At 33.9% G+C, this 20856-nt stretch overlaps 2 protein-coding genes across 2 annotated transcripts; one reads left to right on the plus strand and one right to left on the minus strand.

Moving 5' to 3' along the window:
• Window positions 1-2979: 2979 nt before the first annotated feature.
• Window positions 2980-7846, minus strand: LOC130982633 (upstream activation factor subunit spp27-like). The gene is made up of 6 exons (XM_057906676.1): window positions 7162-7846; window positions 5499-5616; window positions 5176-5350; window positions 4723-4803; window positions 4199-4374; window positions 2980-3568 (listed from the first exon to the last, which is right to left on the minus strand). The coding sequence occupies exons 1-6, from the start codon at window positions 7539-7541 to the stop codon at window positions 3443-3445; spliced, it is 1056 nt and encodes a 351-aa protein (XP_057762659.1). The 5' UTR covers window positions 7542-7846; the 3' UTR covers window positions 2980-3442.
• An 8261-nt stretch (window positions 7847-16107) lies between these two features.
• LOC130980002 (serine/threonine-protein kinase SRK2I-like) lies at window positions 16108-20725 on the plus strand. Its single transcript, XM_057903593.1, has 9 exons — window positions 16108-16604; window positions 17516-17590; window positions 17705-17806; window positions 17917-17970; window positions 18077-18169; window positions 18882-18974; window positions 19611-19715; window positions 19805-19903; window positions 19979-20725. Exons 1-9 carry the CDS (start codon window positions 16416-16418, stop codon window positions 20267-20269), a joined length of 1101 nt encoding a protein of 366 aa, XP_057759576.1. The 5' UTR covers window positions 16108-16415; the 3' UTR covers window positions 20270-20725.
• Window positions 20726-20856: the final 131 nt, after the last annotated feature.

The raw sequence follows: 20856 nt of genomic DNA on the forward strand, positions 1-20856 counted from the left end.
ATCAAGGAGCATTTAAAGCCCTAAAAATAATCTATGACAAATTAAAAAGAGAAGTTGAAGAGTTAGAAAAATTAATAGAATCTCTAGAAAATAGTGATGAATCGATGATAGAATTTGCAGAAATACTAAGATAAATAATGAAGTATACAAAGATTGAAAGACCAGAAAACAAAATAAAAAGAAAAAGGGCGAAAAAATTAAAAAGTAAAATAAAGGAGTATAAGAAGGAATTAAATAATCTTCAGTTTGAAATTAATGACCTTATAATAAAAAGGATAGAAATAATAACAAATATAAACAAGTTGGAGCTAAACTTAAAAAATTTATAAATACCTGAAAAATCATATTATGACTTAAAAGAATTAAAGTTGTTAAAAGAAAAAATGGAGAATGAAGTTGAAAAATTAAAAAGATATTTAGAAACAACAGAAAATGTAGAAATAAAAGAAGTTTTTGAGGATTTAAAAAATTATATTAAAGAAAAAGACAAACAGATAAAAGATTTTAATCCATGCAAAAAAGAATATTATAAACTAAAACAAGATTGAAAAACTATAAATATGAAATCATAATTAGTAATAATAGAAATGGTTAATACTTTTGAAATTGTAAACTATAAAGTATCACCAACCAAATTTATACAAATTATAAACTCATATGAAAAGTTAATGGAAATTTTGAAAAGAGTTAATGGAAATCCTGAAAAAGATATTAAAAAATTGGTATCAGAGCCAAGTTAACGATTAAGGGTAATACTTTCTCTTTAAGTAACACTTTTAGTGACACGCTTTCAAAACCATAAAAGACAAAAGTCTTTACAAGTGCATCTGTACACTAGATGCCCCCATATTATATACATGTTTGTATTATAAGACCATATAGTGAAATACTTCATGGAATTACCTATTCGTATTATAAATTATAATAATTTAATTTTGATGTACAATTAATATAAAACAGTTTTATATATGTATTCAATTATATAATACCACAAAAGTAACAATAATTTTTATATTAATCGAATAAATAATAATTTAAAAAAAAAAATATAATTGAACGGTTGTATAAATTATTTTATACTCTTAATATATTAAACTTAAACCCTTATAACAAATGGTTAAAAAATATTTATGTGTATACTACTTTGTTGTTTAGACTTTAGAGAGTTTTGGATAACTGTACTATTTTAAAATTTTATAAATGGACAAGAGAAATATTATATACATTTAAAATTAAATTTAGCTAATTTACATTTTTATAAATATAATAATAAATTTTTTGAAATTTTTTATGTATAATTTTAGATTTATGACTACAAACAATGAGACGTATAAAGAAAAGGATAGATATGAAAATAATGGGGAATAAGATGAAAGCGAGAGAAGGATATGTATTTATTCTTTGCTCATGGCATCAGAGTTTATTGATATGATACATTAAGTGACACTACAATATATATTTGATAGTTTTAATTGAATGCTAACCTTATAAGTTTATAAAATTATATTAAATTAATCTTAATTTGAGAAACTTCAATGCCTCAAAATATTAAATAGAAAAAATATATGAAACTAAGAAGTGACCCAAGAATTAAACAACTTAATTATTTATAATTATTTTAATTAATTTTATTTATTTATATTTTAAAATATTTATTATTAATGGATTTTAATTCCAAAATCTGGTTTGAAAAAATACGTTGAGATATGCTTGACCGGAATTACGGTGGAAGCTCACGGAACCCACTTCCGAGTCTTCACTCTCCCTCTCCACGGCTCCTGATAAATCCTTTTTTTTAATCCAAACAGCAAAGAAGCACCAACCTCCTCCATTTAAGGCATATTCACGGCACTCCCTTATTGACAAATACTCGTTTTTTAACGCCGTCCAAGACGTTGTCGCTGGCCACCCTGCGACTCTTCTTCTTCTCCTCCTATTTGGTTTTGAATGATTTTTTTAATTAGTTTTTTATGTTTCTTTTTTCTACATTTTGGATGATTCTTTTTATTAGTTTTGGATGATTCTTTTTCCTATATTTTGTATGTTTTTTTTCTTAGGATTTGGATGATTCTTTTTTCTTGTTTTGTATGTTTTTTTTCTTAAGATTTGGATGATTCTTTATCTTATGTTTTGGTGTTTTTTGTTTTTTGGAGTTTCGAAATTTTTTGGAAAAAAAATTAGTATTTACTTAATAAATGGTAAAAAGTGAATTAGAGTAAAAAGAGACAATTAATAATTATTAATTTTGTATCTTTAAAAAAAATAAAATAACCACTAATTAATGACAATTAATATTATTAATTAGTATAGAATATAATTTAAAAATATTTGTTGACTTATTATTGGCTGAACCCTCTTAATTTCTAGCATTATTCGATTGAATAATGTTTTAAAAACGAATTTGATTATTTATTCTATTATTTTAGTTTCTTTTTGGTAATGTTCTATTATTTTAGTTATAAATAAATTAGTGTAATTTTAATCTAAATTACCGAAAATTGAGAAGTCCAACTATCCAAATAATACAGGCCCAAGTTGAGAGGTTGTAATGTATTCGAACGCGTGCATGTAAAGTTAAAAATTAAGTTAGGTTGGTCTAATTGTTTGTTTATTAGTACCATCAACTTTGTATTCACTTAAAATTTCATAAAAATGATCCTATTAATAAAATTTTCATATTTCTTTTTTCTTTAAATTATCCCCGCACCAAGAGAAATCCTTTAAATTTGTATTCTAGCCACAATTTACAAATATGCTACCTGCTGCTATAGTTATCGTTATCGAAATTCGAAAGTATTACAAATCATAACACAAGAAGACAACCTTAAGCAAGTCCAAATTGGTCAGTAATTCTTCTTTCCAAACCATAGAGATAGAATCAATCAATTTAGGCTAAGAACTAAAAACGGAGCAGTCTTCATTTAATTTTTCGATAAATTTGACTGTATAAAATAATAATTAAAATGTAGTTATTTAGCGTAAGAACTAAACCACAAGGATAGTAATTCATAATAAAGTCGTGAATACAATCTTGAGCCCTATTATTTGGATGGCCTTTCAAATTAGACTCCCTAGGAAGTAGGAACCGGTATATATAACATTTCTCTTTTGATTTCTAGGTTTCTATATTGTCAGTATTGTATGAAGACAACATTATCCTTGCAAGCTTAGAACTAAGAAGGTAGAAAAATACAAAACTTTTAGGATGCCAAGCGGCAAAACACGATATTGAAAAGAAGGAAAAGAATAAATAAAAAGGTCATGTGACATTAAAATCTTGTACAAAAATTTACTGAAAATCTGTGTCATTCTACTACTTCTATTTCACCTGTGGGCAGACCATGCCAAAAACATAGATAAAAGACATTCCAAAACTAATTTGAGGTACGAAATTTCCCACCCGATTTTGACATGCTTGACCGAACCACAATTTACAAGCAGTTTATTGCTCTGCCTTTATAAAATGAGGAGCCAGCAGTTTGGTAACAGTGAAGCCAGTGAAGGTGTCAAGATCGAAGAGCTCTTTCAGCTTCTTGTCGCATATTATTTTCCTCTTGTCAGAAGGATCCTTCACAAAACCAAATAAACTTCAGAACATGTGTTTTACCCAGCATGTACCGCATAATAACAAAGCTACATTAAGTATGGACATGCAGCTTAATTGTGATTGGATTTGAAAAGAAAAAAGAAATCAAAATTATTTGTAAATCTTAAGTTCAATGAAATGATGAATCTTGCATCGACATTGCAAATGCATGATAGAAGTTCTGGCCAACTGATTCATGGGTCACAATGAATATACCTATTGAATTTGTTATCAAATTCTAGGCTCTAAAGGCTGTAACAGGAAGTTTATTTGAATCATTAGTAGAAGAATATGATAAAGTCAAACAGCACTGATTAACTTGATTAAGAGAAGTCAGAGGCCTTTGGTGAAACACAATTCTGCATATTGAGTTCCACAACACTGCATATGGCACAAGCTATCTAGAAATCTGAACATTGCATTGCTCGAGGTGTGCCATTTGAAATGGCTATGATAACTTTGATGTAGCTAATATTATGTTATGCAGCCAAAAATGTAAGATGGTTTGAATACGTCTTTTCAAGCTTTTGAAATGCTATTTAAAGGAGAGATCATTAGAGCTTTAATTAAACAATGTATCCGGCTAGTAAACAACTTAAAGAAGTGACATACCTGAAGGTTGTTTCCTTTTATGTAATCCCACATTCTTTTTATAACCTCAGCTCTTGATAACTCACTTTCTCCAGTACCAAGGAAATTTACAAGGGCATCAGATAGTTGAAGAGGTGCAAGAAAACCTGATTTCCCTCCCTTCTGACGTTTTTCCTTTTTCTTTGGTTCCTCTGATTCTGTCAGAGTAGGTAAAGGATGCAGTGAACATGCTTTTTTCAAATAAAACTTGTATCAACAAGTATAACAACACGAAAACCACTACCATATACCATGAGTTACCCCCAAAAAATAAGATTGTGCGTCTAATGATTTTAATTTCCGAATATAAGTGATAACTCATTTCACCCGGGCCCCCACTTAATAGTTAATACAAATACGGAATAATCTAAGCAATCAAAATACAATTAAAAGTAACAAAGTAAACTACTATAAAATAACAGAAGCAAAACTCTATAATTCGCAAGGAAATGACTCTGATCTGTATGCAAATAATGTATAATATTAGCCCAATGTATTATTCATACCGCCTTCTCTCTCATGTTTCTTCTGCTTTTCCTTTTCTTTCTCCTTTTCCTTTTCCTTTGGTGCTGTCTTCACCGGGATAACTACATCAAGATAAACAGTTTAAACATTATTATTCAAGTTATCTTAAGAGAAAACTACAGGACTAAGAAAAGGGCCTGAAGGGAGATCAAGTCACAATGTCATAGAACAATGGTTACAGGAGTATAATTATATCATGCTTAAAAATACGATACAAGAAAAATGCTTTAAAAGAGTAACTCTTAAAAAGAGAAGACAGTTTCAAAATATTAGAACCCACATAATCATAAGAACATTACACAATGAAATTTAAAAATGGATTACAAATCTTGCCAGACAAGCACAATGGAAGATAACAATCGAAAGGAATATACATCTTATTGGCGAATAACATAAGAACCAGTAAATGGAAGAACAAGGTTGCAGGTGCATACCGTCATCTGAATCTAATGGCCAGATATGCTTTGTTAGTGCTTTATTCATTTGGAACATGTTGATGGAATCGACACCAAAAATAGCTCGCAATGGTTCATCACAAATGATATTTCGCCTATTGTTTGCATCTTGCAAATTGTTCTCCCTAATATAGGCCCATAATTGCTTAACAACCTAAGACCAACCCCCCCCCAAAAAGAAAAGGGAAGATGTCAAAAAGCTGGACACGGAATTACATCAACTTTAGGTACCCTCCGAGATACAACTGGAGTGACCTATCCCACTATCATTTTTTTTCCGGTTGCGGAAAAAGGAAAGATACCTCAGTCCTGGCCATTTCTGGTGCTCCAGTGAATTTCTGAAGTTGTGGAGACAGGCTACATAGTTTACAAAAACCGCCACCTCGTTTTTTTACAACCTCACTACCTTCCTTGTTAGAGCTGAAACACAGATGAAACAGCATTTATTAAAACAATGGATCCTTCCCATGCAAAATATTATACCTATACATGTACATATTACAACACTTACTTATATGTAAACATTAACATAACAGTTCTGTTACACAAATCATTTGGGCAAAGTTTCTATTAGTATCTGTAAGATATTTGAATCAGTGTAATACAAAATTTCTTTATGCAGCTTGTCTAGTTAAAAAGTTGAATTATTGCATTAGATATTTTGAAGACTACAACCTTTCTGCAAAAGAATTTTCGCCTTCCTTCTATCCTTATTGGCAAACGGGGTCAAACTAAAAAAGAAGAAACCGTTAATGTATGATGGTCGTGGTGTTCAAGAAAGTCTTACATATGACAATTCTAGGCAGTTCCAAGGCATGATGGTATAAATTTTTTACTTTAAGACAAGTAACAGTAGCATTGTCTTTTAGGTAATTAACTCACAAATTTTGGGAGATCATCAATTATAAGTATAATAAAGAAAATAGAGAAAAACAATTTCACAGAAAAAACATTTTACATGATTTCTGTTTAATTAATTGTTTGGGGCAGGGAAGGAATTTAACTTGGAGACTCTACAAGCTAAAAGGCCACCTCTGGAGTAATTCTCCTGCAGGCAATCATGCAAGTGTATAAGTATCAGCATCTCACTTCAGGGATCTAAGCATAATAATCACTAGCATAGATGACTGATCATTCATGCACTAAGAGTCTTTTATATGTTTGAAATATTAATTACAAAAGCATAACCTTCTTCCCATTCTCATCTTTACAAAATCTTGAAAATAGACTATATTTTCAGAAACCAAACAGGTCCTTATTCTGCTAAATCAACTCGAAGAAGGTATCGTGGTTCAATTAATTGTTGACATCCATGGAAGAGCGGTAAACCATATAATGTTTATGAAAATATGTAATCTAAGACTTCACATTACAAGTGCAAATTGGCATAAGATTGATATGATATCTTCATATGTGATTGACGTTACCGCATAAGAAAGAATAACAAGATTTGATTGTTTGGCAAAGCAAAGTATAAGTATAAGATGAATATGCGTGCATAAAAGCTAAAAACTGAACACTTTATCTTGAAATTAAACCTGGAAGGCAAGTAACTTGTCACTAACTTGAAAAGCACACAATTCAATTTATTTTAGAAAAGAAATCACCAATACAGAGCAACACAACACAGTCCTCGAGTGGACCCCAATACTCAAAATAACGGAAGGCATGTGCCTGAGTCTATGATCATATACCATACCAACATGGAGTAACGAAATGCCAGCTAAAATATGCTTACGAAATTCCAAAATATCTAATACAAAAATTAACCAATGATGCCATTGAATGCGAAATGGCAGGGAATCTTTGCTCCCAGTTCCAGATATATGACCTCAAAGAAGAAGCCCGTTACTGTCAATCAAATTTGATTTATTCTCTCACGTAGAATCAAGCAATAATTTCAGAAAATTAAAATGCAATTGTTTTAAAGAACTAATCAATTAAGAAAAGAAAGGACTAACTAACCGTCCTTTATTCTTCTTCCCATTCCGAGCATTTTTGGATTTCTGTTCCTCTTCGTCTTCATCATCGTCTTCTTCTTCTTCCGTTTCTCCCTTGGAATCAGAACCCCGGCTTCGTTCGGGTTTATCGGTCTCTTCATCTTTTTCTTCTTCGTCATCTTCATCTGCCGGTTGCGGTTCCTCTTGTTCTTGTTCCTGTGGATGGTTGTGCTCGCTCTGAAGGAACAAGTCCACCTGTTCCCGAATGAATGCCTTCCTATCGGACAAATCGATTCCGAAATCGGCCTCGAGCTGGCGGCGGACGGTGGCGGTTGTGGTGGTGTTTAGGTCGGAGCTACGGAGGAACTCGCGGAGGCGCCCGATGAGCTCCGATTCGGATACCATTCTCAAAGAACCGAGTTAACCCTGTTTTCCCCCCTCTTTCAATGCTTGAACGAGTTCGCTGGCCGCGGCTGACTCACCCACTCTGACTCAGTCTCTCACACAAAAAGCGAATTTGGGGAAGACGAGGTTACCCCAGGCAAGGACACAATTGGAAATATATAAAATGCTTCTCTCTCTCGCTTCGCCCGTTTCTCGTTACTCGTTAAGGAATATGGATTCCATGGAGGATGCAGTTACCACCACACGTGCCAATTTACATGGCATTTGCCAACCCTTTCGGTTTACTATTTTGCCCCTGTGATTCTTGTCTAATTCATGAATCTACCCCTCCACTAGCGTGTCTGGTTGCGCAAGTAAACAAAAACTTGTTTGTTTGTTTGTTTTTGCCTGCACGAGAAAGCAAACTGGCCTTAGCTTCGGGTATTTGGATAAGCTTTAGAAGGTGGATTTTTGGTGCGGCTGTCACATGCCTAAAAGTTGGGCTTTCACGGGATCTGTGATTTCGAGTTTCCTCGTCGTAATTGGGCCTTCATAAAGTGGGTTTTAAAGCCAGTCTAGTTTCGCTAATTCATTTTTTGGCCCATCCTTCATTTTATTGGGTACTTTTGTATACTTTTACAATTTAGCATAAAGGGAAAAAAGAGGGGTCAATGATAATCCCTATAATAAAAAGCGGGTGGGGTCGTTCTCAATTAGTCTGTAACCTTTCTTAGATATTTATTGGTATCACTTTCAAAAAAATATTTTTTTAGAAAAGATATTTGTAGTATTCTTTTATATAATTTTTATGATAAACGATAAACAAAAAATTATATACAAAAATAACATTATTTTTTTCGTGAATTATCGTACCTCAGTACATCGTTATCGTGAATTATAAGGTAACTGCAGGTGGCGTTTATTTGTATTGGGAAAAAAAAATTAATTACCAATTTAGTATCTAAAAAATGTAGACGTTCGCAAAAAAAAATTTAAAAGATTATTGTCAACAAAATAATTTTTAAATAATTTAAAAAGAGACAAAAAATTTAATAAATATTATTTTTTATAAGTAACAAGACAAATTTTTTTATCTAATAAATAGCTTCAAAATATTTTAAAATGCATAAAAAATTTTGAACAAAATTTAATTTTTAGATTTTTTATTTTTTTAAAAAAATATAGTCATTCAAAATCATTTTTCAAAAGAAAATTTTACTTGACAAATATTATTAAATTTTAAAAATGAAAAGATTTTATTTTTTAATAATGATTCCAACATTTTGTATTAAAATTTGATTTCTAAAATTATTTTTAGAATATATATTTAATATTTACTTTTTTTGTCGTGTTTTTATTTTTTTTTCAGAATTTATTTATTATTAGTTTCTTTTAGAGTTTATTTTGTAAGTAATATAAATTTTTGAGTATTATTTTAATAGTTTATTCGAAAAAAAAAAGGGACAACTCAGCAATGACTTGGTTTAAAAAGTCAAAAAGAGATAAGCAATAATGAAGTTTTGGTGAAAAAAAAAAACAGTTATACTACACATCAAAGTCTTTTTAGTAATTAAGTTTAACCGAGTTGGTTAAGTTCAACAAAAAGTGGTTTCATTAGTGGAGCGTGACTACACACTCCAATTATGTGAAACGGTTCCGCATTTCTTTCTTTCTCCTTCTTCTTCTTCTTCTTCTCATTCTTTTTCGTGTTTTTCCTCATTCTTCTTCGCGTTCCTCCTTTATCTTCTTCGGGTTTCTTTTTTTTTTATTCGCGTTCCTCCTCCTTTTTCTTTTTTTTCTTGCTGCGTTTTTTTCTTCTTCTCTTCTTCTTCTTTTTAGAAAAAAATGAACAAGAAAAAGAAGAAGATGATAATGACGATGAAGAATAAGAAGAAGAAGAAGAAGGAGGAAGAGGATGAGTTTTGAGTAACCATTAAGTAATTTTGGTACATCTTTGATTTAAATAAGGTGAACTTTTGGTCTGTGCTTGTTTTGAATTGAATTTGTTTGTGTGTCATCATCATTAAGTAATTTGGTACATTTTGAATTTGAATTTTGGCGCATTCTTGATTTAAATAAGGTGCACTTTTGGTCTGAACTTGTTTTAAACTGAGTTTGTTTGTGTGTTTTCATTATTAATAAATTTCAGTACATTCTGGATTCGAATTGTTATACATATAAAAAAGAAGACAACGATGATGACAATAACAATAATGAAAGAGAAAATGAGGAAAAAGCAGCAGCAGATTATTCTTCAAGTGTGTTAAAAATTATCCCAACTTTTAGGACAAACGGACACAAAAAAAACCAAAAACTAATAAGCACGACATCGAAAATAATTATATATTACACCAAATTGTGTTTTAAAATGTACCAAAACTACCATTAAACGTAACATAAATAGATTCATCGAAGTTGGTTCTAACGCGATATGCTCTTCCGCAACTGAAGTTGGTTCTAACGTGCATAGTTCCTACGGTGACGGAGCCCGGCACGCTGATGATGGACATGGAGTGCTTGGTGGTGACCGTAGCATAGTGCCTTCGGCCGTTGACGTTGAACCTGAACCACGAATGATGGTACGCAATTCTACGAATAACGGCGGTTCCATGGCTTCGATTTTGTCTGAGATGGAGGGTGTTCGGTCAGCTGGAGACATCGGCTTTGATAGTGATAGTGAGGATAGTAGTGTCGAGTTTGGAAAATAAAGTTGGGTACAGGGAGGACATATCCTTATGGTTGATGATGGAATTGATGTTAGTAATGCTGAGATTAATTTAGGGGCTGGCTTGGATATTGAGAATGAAAATCGGAGAAGCAATGCGATGAAAAAAATTGGAACGGGAATATCAAATTCTTGAAAATAGGAGAACATGTGAATTGGCAATTGAGTCGGGAGTGGTGCAGTACAATGAAGAAGACGATAATGATATCATGGCTATTCTTCAAGCACAAAATGAAGAAATTGCTCAAAAAGGAGAATGGCAAAATAGAAGGAGAAAGCAAGAAGATGCATGCCCAAAAACATAGAAATATGTGTAATAAAGTTTTAAAATTATTTTTAGCTCTTGAAATGCTAGAGGGTTATGAGGTGATGAAAAACTGAGTATGGTGAAGGACCTAAAAAAGAAACATAAGTTGAATATGTTAGAAATTATTGATTCCAAGATGCAAGTTGTGACTAAGTTTGATGTAATTCGTATTTGGGGGAGTGACGCCGTTAGATGGGAGTATATAGGACCGGAAGGTGTATTTGGGGTTTGTTATTAATGTGGAATGATATGCTGTTTAGAATAAATAATTGTTACAAAGGAGAGATATGGTTATATGTTAAAGGTGTTTTACTAAAAAATGAGTTTATTGTGCTTTTTGTTTGGTATATGGAGCTCATACTAGAGTAGAGAAATTTGCTGTATGGAAAAAACTGAGTTATATTGCTGGTTTATGTCAAGTTTTGGTGTGCTACATGGGTGACTTTAATAAGATAGTGTTGGTGGAAGAGAGAAAATGTCAAGACAAGTTAACAGTGTCAGCAAAAGAATTTAAGTCTTGGATTCAAGATATGCAGTTAGTGGACTTGCCGCTTCATGATCGAAAATTCACATAGTTTAAAGGTCGATCTTACAGTCATATTGATAGAGTTTTGTTGAGTGTGGAATGAGTTGAAGAGTTTTTTGATATTAAACTAAAAGGTGGACATAGAGGTTAGTCAGATCATTGTCCAATAATAGTAGAGAATACTGAATTCAGAGGTAGACCACATTTGTTCTGGAGTTTAGATTCTTGGTTTACGCACGAGAATTTCCTAAGCATGGTTAGGAATAAATGGAAAAGTATTGGTGATGTGCAATTCACAGATAAACTGAAGGCTTTGACTGTCCTACTCAAAAGATGGCATAAGGACAAATTTGGTGACATAGACAATAGGATTCAACGTTTTGAGGATGAGATAAAGAAGATAGATGATATGGCCAACAATGGAGTTTATGATGGTATAATAGAAGAAAGAAGGAAGGCGTTAGTCAGCTATTATGAGAAATGATACGTGAGAAAAGAGGTGTACTAGAAACAGATGTCGCGATATAGACAAGCAAAGGATATGGACAAAAATACTTGGTATTTCCATAACTTGGCATCCTTCAGAAGGAGGAACAATAGAATTGATACATTGGTTCTTAATGGAAGGTTGATAAAAAATCAAGCTAGAATTAAGATTGTTGTTAGGGAGTTTTTATAAGGACTTGTATCGTTAGGAGAGATCTTCAATTGTGGGATTTAGAGATGGGTTGGTGAATTGAATAGCTAAAGAAGATTCTATAACACTAGAGAGGATGCCGATGGTTGAGGAGGTTATGGAGGCAATGTTGGACTGTGAATCGTCTAAAGTTCCAGGAAGTGATGGGTATGAAAGTGCTAGGATGAGATTAGTACAGAGTTCATAATAGTTGTCTTGAATTTTTTTCAAAGATCCAGGCTACCTTCAGATTCAAATATTATGTGGGTGACTCTCATACCGAAGCTTATTGGAGCCAAAGAGATCAAGGACCTTCGGCCGATGAGTATGGTGGGTTGTGTATATAAGGTAATCTCTAAAGTGTTTGTTAGGAGGATAAGATCGGTGAAGTTAGGACTAGTAGGTGAGACACATAGTGTATTTGTTAAAGGTCAGAAAATACATGATGGTGCACTTATTGCGTATGAAACAGTACAATGGTTTAAGATGAGGAAGAAAAAAGCGACAATTATTAAATTAGTTTTTCAAAAGGCATATGATAGAGTTAAGTGGAGTTTTGTGGACATTGTATTGCAGAAGATGGGTTTTGGTTGGCAGTGGAGGGTTTGGGTAAAGGAGTGTCTTAGTACAACTTCTATGTTGATTTTGATTAATGGCTCGCCATCGAAACCTTTTAAGATGGAGAAGGGTTTGAAACAAGATGATCTACTGTCTCCATTTTTGTTCATTCTTGTGGTTGATGTTTTGCATAGGATGATGGGTGAGATATTATGCCTTTATTGGTTGGTAAGGATAATATAGAGTTGTCATATCTCCAATTTGTAGATGACACTATATTGTTCTGTCCGCCAGAGGAGGAGATTATCAGAAATTACGCAAAACTACTAAGGTGTTTTGAGGTGATATTGGGGCTAAGTATTAACTTTAATAAATTGAGTTTGATTCTAATCAACTGAGCATTGGTTAAGTGGGATGTGATCAAGCTCCAAAAAAGTTGGGAGGGTTGGGGGTGGGTGATGCCGTGGTTAGAAACACAGCGCTTCTTTTCAAGTGGTGGTGACATTTTTCAAAAGAGGAGTATCTATTGTGGAAGAAGGTAGTTTGCTTTTGTTATAGTTTAAATCTCAATTTGATATTGTCAAATCAGGCATTGCGGTTAGAGGGGGCCCATGGAAGGATATTTGTCAATTACAGTTCAAGGATCAAAATGTGAGACATAAGATGATTTCTGAGTTGTCTATAGAGGTAGATGATGGTCGAAGGACTCAATTTTGGGAAGATGTTTGCCTACAAAGTGGTTCGTTAAAAGATAATTTTTTGAGACTCTTCTCTATTTCAAACCAAAGAGGATCTGTAATAGGAGATTGTGGGTTCTAGGATAGGTTAGAGTGGATTTGGAACTTCCAGTGGAGGTGATAATTATACCAGTAGGAGTTGAAATTAATAGATCAGTTGCATGATACTTTAAGACCCATAAAGCTAGAAAATAATAGAGATGATAGAGTTGTTTGGAAGTTTGATGGGAAAGGAGTATTTACTACCAACTATTTTGTGTCGGTGTTGCAGTCAGAAACGCTTCCGGAAGATGTTACGAGTTATAGTTTCATCAGAACTATATGGAAAGGCTTGGTTCCACCAAGAGTGGAATTATTCACTTGGTTTATTTTGATAGGCAGAGTGAATATTAAAGAAAGACTGTATAGACTGGGAATCATTTATCAGGGTGACAACATATGTGTATTGTGTAAAAAAGATGCCGAATTTGTTCACCACTTGTTTATTATTTATGATTTTACTTAGCAAATGTGGTGTGTTTGGCTATCTGGTTTTGGAAGGTTATGGGCAGTTTCAGGTTCACTGAAGGAATATTTTGAGAGTTGGACAGGTGCATTTACTAGGAAGGAAGAGTGTACGAAGTGGCTCATACGTTTCTTTTCAATTATTTGGAATATCTGACTAGAAAGGAATGGTCGAATCTTTCATAACAAGGAATCAGGTATAGAAGAAGTGTTCCACATATCGGTTGCTAGTTATAATGCGTGGAGTAGCGTGGATCTTTTTTATTGTTGATGGCAATGCCGAAGATGACATTGGGGATCCTTTTTATATATCACTCTTTGTTTATTTTGGTTGCTGTTAGTTTGGGTTCTAGTTTATCCTTTTGCTCCATTTTATTGTTGTGAGCTCGTTTGTTCAAAAACAAAAATATTATATAGTAGGATTAAGTACGATTTTGGTCCTTAAAGTATAGGTTGAAAATTTTTTCATCTCCAACCTTTTTTTGCATACAAAATCGTTCTAAGGTTCAAAGTAGTTTTAAATTCGTCCTTTGGACCAAAATACCCTTCTCTTCTTCTTCTTATTCTCCACAGCTCCCAACCCTTCTCTTCAGAAGAAATAAAGCCCAACCACTGCTGCACCCAGCCCTTTCTCTCCTACTTGGACTCCCCCTCCTCCCTCTCCTCCACCGTTAAAACCCTTTGCCACATCATCACCACCACTCTTTCTCACTCCATCGAGCAATCTCTCCAATCTCTCCACGATTCCTCCCTTTCGTCACTTCCTCCGATGTTGAGAAAGTCCTCAAGCTCTCCTATGCCTTCCCCGCCTAGGTCGTCAAGTTCTTCCGCTGGTCCGGCCACCACTAAATCAGGATTTCGTAGAATGGATGAGGAAGAAGAAGCCCTCTACCTCCGATCGAGTCTCGAGCTAAAAGGCTTGTGCTCTTTCCTGGCTTCTCCCTCTCCCTCGAAGGCGGAATTGAAGGAGGCACAGTAAGGGAGAAACCATGAAAGGCAGTGAATGGGTGCCCTAATGGCAGTGTGTTTATGGTTTAGAGAGAGAAACATTGGCATGGCGGATGAAAAGGATGCTGAAGCTTTGAGGTGCCACAGGCAGCTGGTGGAGGAGAAAGAAGCCACTCAAAAAAGGTAGCAGTTTGCATTTGAGCAATTAATAGCGATTGTATGTTATCATAATTGAATGAAATTAAGAAATTGAGTTTTAACAAAATCCTTTTGTTAATTTTTAAAATAAGAAATCTTATAAAATGATAGATCAATCCAGGCAAGGGAACAAAAGCATGCGATAGAAATTGAAGAGCATATTGGGAGCGCAGAAAATGATTTGTCAACAGTAAAAGCATGTTTGGTTACTTATGATTCTGAAGCACATAATCTGAAAACATTTATAGATAGTACTCTTTTATATGATCCTTTTCAATGATTAGCAGAGAAAGAGGTAGAGGCGGTAAGGACAGGCTCACCAGTAAAAATACAAATGAAGGCACAACAGTTGTTATTGTTATATATTATTGTTGTTCTTGAATTTAAATATTAGATTATTGTTGTATATTGTATATTTTTGTAGTTCTTTTTTTTCTATTAATGATTTTTTTTGTTTTTTTATTTTACAATTTTTTTGTTAGAAATAATTTAATTTTAAAATTTAAATTTTAAGTAAAAAATTTTTTAAAACTATGTTAAATGTTAAGTTCGATTTTATTTATAAAAAAATTAAAAATAAACAAATTTTTTGATACATACTTAAAAGACTAAAATTGTAATTAATCCACTGTTGCCAATATTAGAGCTACTAGCTAGCTAAGAACTAAGAAGACTTGAAGCTTATTAGCTTCGATTACTTTTTCTATCCAATAAAGCTTCAAGCTAAGATCACAAATCATCGCATTGCATTCATCTCTTCCAACCTCTTTCCTCCCCCTCCTCTTCTCTTCGTCTTTCTCTCCTCCTTTCCCCTCTCTCTTCTCCCCTCCTTCCTCTAGTCTACTCTATGCGAAGTAGACGATAATGAGAGAGAGAGAAAAAAGTGGGTGTCATAATCAAGCACCTAACCGAATAGACCATGTCGATGCCAGGTGGAATGGGCTTGATTGGTTGAGGGTAAGAAGGGCCAATGAGAGAATAGCAATGAATAATAAGAAGAGGGACCAAGTCGTCATTTTCAGCGGGTACAATCCAAGGCAGCCAAAACCCCCTCAAGTTGCTGCGCCTGACAACAACCCACAGCCATCCGTATACATTATCAACTAAGCAACCCACATCACCATCAAACCCTATACCGCATTCAATTATCATTCTAACAATAATAAAATACTAAAGTAATTCTTTATTCCATAGGTATATGCATATCTTATGTTATAATTTATAAAAAAGAAAATAACAGGAGCACATGCAGAGAGATAGAAATTAATTCAAAATTGAATAGAGAAGAGAAAGGGAAGGAAGGGAAGCAACATGTTTAAATAAAAAAAAAGTAAAGAATAAAAAAGGAGAAAGACGACAATGTTGCTTACGAGGCAACCACCTCAACCGGCGTCATCCATCTAATATCGGCACACAAACACAGAAAACGACGTCGTTTACTGCCTCCTCACTCATTCCATTACCTTACCCCAACTCAAAAGTCTCCTCCTCTCACAAACTCACCCACACAACACAACAATCTCAAACCTTTTCTACTTTCTCTGCTGCTAATAATATCTTCTTCACATATATAGCTCATCGCTCTGCTCCGATCGGAAACCGCCTCTCTCTTCACCCCTCGTTTTTTGTGCTTTCTAATGTAATTTAATCTCCCTTCCTTCCAAGAGAGGAAAAAAGGCGGCTCCTTTTTGTTTTGCCTTTTTTTTTTATTTACCGATGAATCGAACGCCGGCAGCGGCGGCGGGAGCTGGCGGAGGAGGGATGGAGTTGCCAATCATACACGAAAGTGATCGCTACGATTTCGTCCGTGACATAGGCTCCGGGAATTTCGGTGTGGCAAGGCTCATGAGGGACAGGCTCACCAAGGAGCTTGTTGCTGTTAAGTACATCGAACGCGGTGATAAGGTTAGAGATTAGGGTTTAACTTACCAGGGTAATCTTTAATCTACTTCTCTGAATCATTCATCCTTTTTTCCTTAAGTAATTCAAGCAGAAAAAAAAGGTTTTGATTTTTACATGTGTGTGTGTGTGTTTTATTATTTTTCTTTTTGGGGGGTTTGGGTTTTTTTTTTTTTTTTTGGGGGGGGGGGGGGGGAGTGGATGTCACATTTTCGTTAATCTTCCTTTTAATTGTTGAATGAGTTGTCGTTTGTTTATTGACGCTGACGTTATGATACTATATTTTGGGGTTGTTTATTTTGTTTCACAACTTGAGTTATGGAAGGTTGTTGGTTTTTTTTGGGGGGAAAAAATTAAACTTTTCCGTTCTTTTCCCCTACTAGTAATTTATGTTGAGTTGTTAACTTGATATGTTTTGTTTCTTTGGTTCTGGTGACACGTCTGTTTGGAACGTGAGAGGATATGGAAATTTTTGCTATGTTAAGCATGTTACTTTAGCTGGTTAGTATCGGTTATTGGCTTAGTGCACTTTATAGTTGAGAGATATGTTTAAGGAAGAAAAAGGGGTAACAAGGATTTATGGCAAGTCCTAGTATTTTAGGAAAACATGCACTTCAGTTAATCTTCCAAACCTTTTTGTTTGAAGTTTTGCACTTTTGCTTCAAATGTCAAACGTGGGTCGGGTTCAGGGGGTTCACTGCTAGACGGTTATGGTGAACTTTTGGTTTAGGTATTCACAGTGGAGCTGTGAATCTTTTGATGTTTAAAATCTATTTTTTATTCAAGTTCGACTGGGATCTTTTATTGACCTTTACTATTATGTTATTTGTGCTGCCTATGTTTCTGTCTAATTGTCATTGATCAAGACTCAAGAGTTGGACGCATCTGTTTTACCTGTCATGTTATTGTGGTCACAGATTGATGAAAATGTTAAGAGAGAAATCATTAATCACAGGTCTCTAAGACATCCTAACATCATCAGGTTTAAAGAGGTTGGTATTTTTTTTTAAGTATATGTTGATTAATTCTGATACTTTGTAAGTGTGGATCATGCAGATGATATATTTTACATGGGGGATAATTACATTTACTGAAATTTGACTCAGGTCATTTTGACACCTACTCATTTGGCAATCGTAATGGAATATGCATCTGGAGGAGAATTGTTTGAGCGAATCTGCAATGCAGGGCGTTTTACTGAAGACGAGGTTCATATACAATTTGTTTACTTCTCTGACACCTGTCACCCAAGGGGAGAATATTTTTGTAATTGTAATCTGTTTTCTCTGTAACCTTTTAACCCATTGTTGTTCTGCAGGCTCGATTCTTCTTTCAACAACTCATATCTGGGGTCAGCTATTGCCATGCAATGGTAATCAAAGTCCTCTCCTTTCCTTTCTGATCTAAATTACATTTAACCTAGACTACAATGTAGTATAGGTGAGGTATCAGTCTTATGTATGTGTTTCCTCATGAAGCAAGTGTGTCACCGGGACTTGAAGTTGGAGAACACTTTGTTGGATGGAACTTCAGCTCTTCATTTGAAGATATGTGATTTTGGGTACTCCAAGGCAAGATTTTCTTTGTCTCGCTAGCTTATCATGGTGTGAGTTCCATGCTTATTGGTTGTACTGGGTGTTTGTGTGATTGACTAAATTTACCCCTAAATGAAGCGTTGGGCACTCCTTTACTACATCACCAATTTTATGTTAGATACCAATTTTATTTATTTATTTATTAAAAAAAATAATATTAGCATAGCTCCAAATTACGTCCTGCATTTAAAAAAAAATGGTTTTCTTGTGAATCACTTTTTTCCTGCAGTGCTCAATTGGAATATTTTTGAGTTTTTATAATGTGTCTTTTGAAAGGGACAATTGTGCAAGACTGTTCATTTGAAATTTGATGATCTAGATTATTTAATGAGCTTATGCTTGCTCCATGTGCTAAAACTTAGCTACTTCCAAGTCCAAGCCAACATTGTCATATGTAATCATCAATTGAACAACTATTGTTTTGTAGCTTACGTTAACTATTAGACCATGTATAAGGTGATAATCATTTTAGAGGAGCCAAGTTTTATTGTGGAATTCATGGTGTTAATATTTTTTTTGGGGGAGATATCGTAATTAAAACTGTGCATCCAATGTATGCATCATGACACCTTCCCATTTTGTTCATTCATTTTTTTCCTTATCAGTCATAAATTATTCATATTTTTCAATCTACTTTGGGACTTATCAATTATAGATGTTCCCAATCTAATATATTTTTTCTTGGCAGTCTTCAGTGCTTCATTCACAACCAAAGTCAACAGTGGGGACTCCAGCATATATTGCTCCAGAAGTGTTGCTAAAGCAAGAGTATGATGGCAAGGTAGAGTACTTCTTAGTTTGGTAATGGCGCTCTTTATAAGTGTTGCGAACTTGCAATCACATTTGATTGAATGAAAGAATATTTGTCATAATTTGTGTGCTGGTGATTTTTATCTGGATCTGAACAAAAACTATATTTCTTTTCTGTATGTCATCTTCACATAATTCATTTCTTCTTGGCACTAGTTGAGCATCTTTACAGTATTTACACAAGTCTTTGTTATTATTATTAAACGAGAACAGGAGGTAATTTTTTATCCTGAACCTTTCCTTAAAGTTAGAAGGTCCAGATATTGATCTTTTAAAAACTGAAGTTCTAAATGTACTAAATGATAAAATAAGGTCAAATTACAACCAGCCAACTTTCTCCCGCCATTCTTTTCATGATTTTTATCTTTCTAATCTGTATTTAGACTATTTTGGCATTTTCAAACTTCTACACACATAATCATGTGTTTAGTAATTTTTGTTATAAGCTGTGAGCAATATCACTAAGCACTTATAGGCTAGTTTGTAATCTTGTTATCCAATCCCTTTTATTAGTGATGTGGTGAATTGGATTGGTTTACTTTGATTAGACATTTGAACGTTTAACTTGGTATCTAATTGGTTTAGATTCTCATGCATTTAATTTCAGGTCGCAGATGTTTGGTCATGTGGAGTAACCTTATATGTGATGCTAGTGGGATCATATCCTTTTGAAGATCCTAATGAACCTAAAGACTTCAGGAAGACAATTCAGGTTGATAAGATGTTAAGACATTTGCACATGTTCACAAGCCTTGCCTCTGATTGCGTGACCTCAACTTGTTTCTGTTGGTTTCATTGCAGAGGGTCCTCAGCGTCCAGTACTCTATCCCAGACTTTGTTCAAGTATCTCCAGAGTGTCGCCACCTTATCTCAAGGATCTTTGTTTTTGACCCTGCTGAGGTAATTTCCAGTTTCTAAACTTGCTCGTTTATTCATTTATTTAAATCTAATGCAGTTGAAAAATTCATGTAACAGAGGATCACCATTCCTGAAATCTTGAAAAATGAATGGTTTCTGAAGAATCTTCCGGCAGAGTTGATTGATGAAAAAATTATGGGTAACCAATTTGAAGAGCCAGATCAACCCATGCAGAGCATTGATGAGATCATGCAGATAATTTCAGAAGCTACAATACCACCGGTTGGGGCACATACGTTAGACAATTATATGATGGATAACATCGATGTGGATGATGACATGGATGACTTGGACTCTGACTTTGAGCTTGATGTAGATAGCAGTGGGGAGATAGTATATGCTATATAACGTGGGAAGTCTTCATCTGCATTTGAAAGACATCATAATGAAAGGAAGTGAATTCATCATAGTGTTGTTGCACTTAATGGCCTTCTTCTCAGCATCAAGGAATGAGAAAATGGGTGAAGACCATAGTTTCTGTAGACTAGCATGGACAAACACCGAAGTCTCATGTTAATTTATATTTGTGTGCTTCTAGGAACTGCCACGATCCACACCTTCACGATACCATTTTATATTTACGGCAGAAACGTTGTTCTTAAAACCTAGAAAAAAAAGTGTGTAGACAATGAAAAAAACGATTGGTGATCCTGTTGAATGCACTTGTTTTATTATGTATTAATATATATATATATATATGTACATCAACCTCTTCGGGTCTTTGCAAGCTAAATTGGTAGGAGACTTGTTTGTTGTATGTATACGCATATTGTTCGAGTAATATCCAACGACTTTTTAGTTGGACATCTTGGTCTTTAATGAATTTTAATTATTAAATCAGTTTTTTATTTTTTTTTAAGACAAATCTATGCACAAACAAATAATAAAAAATATAGAAAAATAGTATTTATATACTTATATGTAATTTTCGTTTC

The sequence above is a fragment of the Arachis stenosperma genome, chromosome 5 (genome assembly GCF_014773155.1).
Source record: "Arachis stenosperma cultivar V10309 chromosome 5, arast.V10309.gnm1.PFL2, whole genome shotgun sequence".
In the NCBI taxonomy this organism is placed as follows: Eukaryota; Viridiplantae; Streptophyta; class Magnoliopsida; order Fabales; family Fabaceae; genus Arachis; species Arachis stenosperma.

Excerpts from the sequence above, each read along its gene's own strand:
- LOC130982633 (XM_057906676.1), bottom strand. The coding sequence starts at position 7,541 with ATGGTATCCGAATCGGAGCTCATCGGGCGCCTCCGCGAGTTCCTCCGT. Across the intron at positions 4,804-5,175 it reads GCCATTAGATTCAGATGACG|TTATCCCGGTGAAGACAGCA; the intron begins GTATGCACCTGC and ends ATCTTGATGTAG. Across the intron at positions 3,569-4,198 it reads TAAAAGGAAACAACCTTCAG|GATCCTTCTGACAAGAGGAA; the intron begins GTATGTCACTTC and ends GGTTTTGTGAAG.
- LOC130980002 (XM_057903593.1), top strand. The coding sequence starts at position 16,416 with ATGAATCGAACGCCGGCAGCGGCGGCGGGAGCTGGCGGAGGAGGGATG. Across the intron at positions 17,807-17,916 it reads GGCGTTTTACTGAAGACGAG|GCTCGATTCTTCTTTCAACA; the intron begins GTTCATATACAA and ends GTTGTTCTGCAG. Across the intron at positions 19,716-19,804 it reads ACTTCAGGAAGACAATTCAG|AGGGTCCTCAGCGTCCAGTA; the intron begins GTTGATAAGATG and ends GTTTCATTGCAG.